The sequence below is a fragment of the Pollachius pollachius genome (genome assembly GCF_949987615.1).
Source record: "Pollachius pollachius genome assembly, chromosome: 13".
Classification (NCBI taxonomy): Eukaryota; Metazoa; Chordata; class Actinopteri; order Gadiformes; family Gadidae; genus Pollachius; species Pollachius pollachius.
This window is the reverse complement of record NC_136946.1, coordinates 2,825,299-2,829,038: the sequence shown is the minus strand read 5'-3', so window position 1 is coordinate 2,829,038 and position 3,740 is coordinate 2,825,299. Positions and strand designations below refer to the sequence as shown.

The window sequence follows — 3,740 nt, the reverse complement described above, 5'->3', positions numbered from 1 at the left end:
TAGGGGTTGCAACTAACTTCAACTTTACTATTGCTCACTGCTGCTTTGAAAGGTCTTGGCACACCATTCCACTATAGAAACTATCATATGATATGTCTTATGTCCTTCTATGTGAATGTTTGTAGGTAGTGAATAAAGAAAGTGGCAGAAAGAGAATAAGCAGTATGCAAGAGTCCTCACCAATACTTACCCTTCATGCAGCAGTTGTCCAATCAACTCGGAGTTCAGCATCACACACAAATCAGAGTAATTTAAGAGACCACCCCATGGAAACATATATTGACATGACATCTTCACATTAAAAGTGGAGCGGCCGAAAAAAAGACAACAAAAATACAGAAAAAATAATAAAGAGAAAGAAATAATGATTACATTAAAAAAAAGACAAAAAACAGGCAAATAGACGGACTGATAGACCAACAAAAGATAAATAAACACACATACAAACATTCTCACTCAGAAGCTACACAGCTAACTGGACAAACAGCGACCCACTTAAAAAGACATAATATTTACACATGAAGGATGGGAGAACAGAGTTATGTTCTTCATTCAATCATTTTGAGAACATCAATGAATAAGACCTTGATGTTTATAATATGGTAAACCTCTTGACCCTGGGTTTTATTTAATTGAATTGTTCAGCGTTAGGATGCAGACCCAAAGACAGGTTGAGGTTTAAACACTTTTGACTGCAAGAAAAGATGAAGAAACAGCGTAGGATATTTCACACACAAAGCAAAGTCATCCGGGCTGGATGACTTTCCAAGGTGTGGACCAAGAAAGATGTATATCTATGTAATGGTGTTGCAATAATTACTTAATATGCTGAGTTACTGGGCATATTGCAAAGTACCCTGGACCATTGCCTTGTAACTAGTCTGAGGTTGGTTATCCTCTTGCTCTCACAACGTCTTCTCTGAGGTTGACTATAAAAGCAGGGGCCCCAAGAGTAGTAACCTCACCAACGACTCCCATCGCTGCAGAAGAACAGAACCAGTGAAGATCAACCTTCTAGACATGGCTGCAGGTAGGAGATACACAACCTCTCACTTTTTGGCAAGGGTTAGCCATCGGATTTTGGACAAACATTAAGAGCTTACACATTACTCAACTATAGCTAGACTAGGTTTTATACACTTAATACTTGTTCCTTATGCTTTTCCTTGTGCTGTTGAAGTGAGCTTTAAACTGGTGGTGGTGTTTGCTGATGAAAACAAGAGAGTTGAATACAAACCTGCTTCGCACTGCCACCAGTATCTCGGTTGGGCTTTGAAAGAATTTGAAGATTCAGTCTCAAACTTCAGGTAGGCTGTGTAGTCAAAATGTGTTGGCCCCTTTCATGTCCTCAATCCTCATTCATCAATCATCTGGTGCATGGAAACGAAGCCAGTCCTGAATCCCATTTTACTTCCTCTACATAATCTGAAAGATTTTACAATTCTTTCTGATTTGTAAAAGATTTTTATAATTCTTTATTTCATAAATCCAGATGGTCATTATGAATCAAACTAATTTACCTGTTGTCTATTTCTGTGTCCTCATTACAGTTTCAAAATGGAAGGCAAATTTGGATTGCCACCCTATTTGACCCAAGTGACTTTTGGTAATAACACTATTACCAAAACTGACAACAGCTTCTGGCAAATTCTGGTGAAAAACCACAACATGCTAACACCTGTTGGTAAGCTGAGAGCACTACGACAGACACACACACACACACACACACACACACACACACACACACACACACACACACACACACCTTTAAACATATATATGTCCGTTTGGTAAGTTTTTATTGGCTGCTGACATTTAGATTTCTTTCATCTGGTTTCTCAGCACTCTTCAACTACAAAGTCAATGACAGTGATGAGATCATCCTGCGCTACATGACCGTGTGATCCTGACTGTGGCGCCATCTCCCTGCAGGGTCCTGAATTACACTGAGTGCCTCTCGCTCCTTAAACATGAAGATTATTTAGTCTAAAAATGTCAAATGTAACAAATATGTTGAATTGAACATAGATATAAATGAATTAGAAGTGAAACATATAATGGAATAAAGGATTGCAATTATCTCATTCGTATCATTCCACTGTTTTTGCACACACTCACTCACAATAACCAGCCCACACTGCCTGCCATCCTGTCTCTTTTCATTCTAAGTACACAAATACAGATTATCACGTATATTTATATAGTTATGAATAGTTATTAATATTGTTCTCTATTGTTATTATTAATGTCTTACTACTATAATAGCAGGCCTGTCGCACCAGTTACTGAAGTTACTCAAGTGTGCATGTGCCAAGTGCTGACACACATATATAAGGAAACGCACACACACGCACACACATTACAAACACACACACACACAAGTACGAGGACACACTGCAAGTCAACACAAAGGCAGCAACACATACACGGAAGTGCACACTCAGGCACACGCAAACACACACACACACACACAATTACAATTAGGGCATTTAGCAGACGCTTTTATCCAAAGCGACTTACATCGGTTAATATACACATTGACACACCGACGGCAGAGTCAACCATGCAAGGCGACAGCCAGCTCGTCAGGAGCAGTTAGGGTTAAGTGTCTTGCTCAGGGACACATCAACAATCAGCTAGGAGGGGCTGGGGATCGAACTAGCGACCTTTCGGTTACAAGGCAACTGCTCTACCTCCTGAGCTAAGCCGACCCCCACACACACACACACACACACACACACACACACACACACACACACAGGTAAGACGTTTAACGGCTCCGCCATCGGCAAACGTGCAGGTAAGAACACACACGCAAGCACGCACATAAGCACGAACATACACGGAAACACACAAGCACGCGCACAAACCGCACGTTAACACAAAGGCAGCGACACATACATGGAAGCGCACACACGCGCCCACACACACGCGCACAGGTAAAGACGTTTAACGGCTCCACCATCGGCAAACCCGCAGGTAAGAACACACACGCAAGCACGCACCGAAGCGACACTCACCCAGTTAAGTCGTTATATTTTTAAACACGTCGACAAACTCTCACAGGTAACACGTTCTGTCTATAGACTGTAGAAATTGCGATAAAATAAGGGAAGAGGCAATTGCTCACCTCGACAAGCAACAGTGGGTCGTTCATTTTGTCATATGAAAACCGTTAAATTCAAACACCGCACAGACTAGTGTTGACTCGTTCGCGAACTAATCAGTTCGAATGAACGAATCGTGAAGACGAACGAACTGAACTGGTTCCTCTCTCTCGTTCGCCTCGTTCGTCTCGTTCGCCTCGTTCGTTCTCAGACTCGACTCCTCCCAGACCCACTAGTCGCTGACTCGCTGACAGTTCGTTCACTCACTCTGTGAGTGGTGAGGAGGGACCGACTGAGAGACGTCGCAACTCACGATAGCCAATCGTATGCTGTTCTAGGACTGAGTCTAGGACGCTCTCGTTGAATTTGTCAATGAGAGACAAAAATCAACCGGTATAATGGGGAAAAAACAAATGGGCTTAGTGAGCCAGCTATCTATTATTCACATTGGCCATATGTTGCATGGACGTATTTAAAGGATGCATTGTACATATTTATAATTCGAAATTCGTCCCAGCCTTTATACCACATTTTTCACAACCTACCAGCTCTCGTTGTGAAGACTATTCACCGCGCAATTCGTTTCAATGGAAATCGCGACAGTATACTTTCAACATAAAGTGTACATATTTA

The 3,740-nt window shown here is 41.8% G+C and overlaps 1 protein-coding gene across 1 annotated transcript; it reads left to right on the top strand.

Annotated features, from left to right (window-relative positions):
* Positions 1-902: 902 nt before the first annotated feature.
* LOC307084963 (uncharacterized protein) lies at positions 903-2,079 on the top strand. Its single transcript, XM_079749522.1, has 4 exons — positions 903-1,030; positions 1,181-1,307; positions 1,551-1,684; positions 1,843-2,079. The coding sequence occupies exons 1-4, from the start codon at positions 1,021-1,023 to the stop codon at positions 1,902-1,904; spliced, it is 333 nt and encodes a 110-aa protein (XP_079605648.1). The 5' UTR covers positions 903-1,020; the 3' UTR covers positions 1,905-2,079.
* Positions 2,080-3,740: the final 1,661 nt, after the last annotated feature.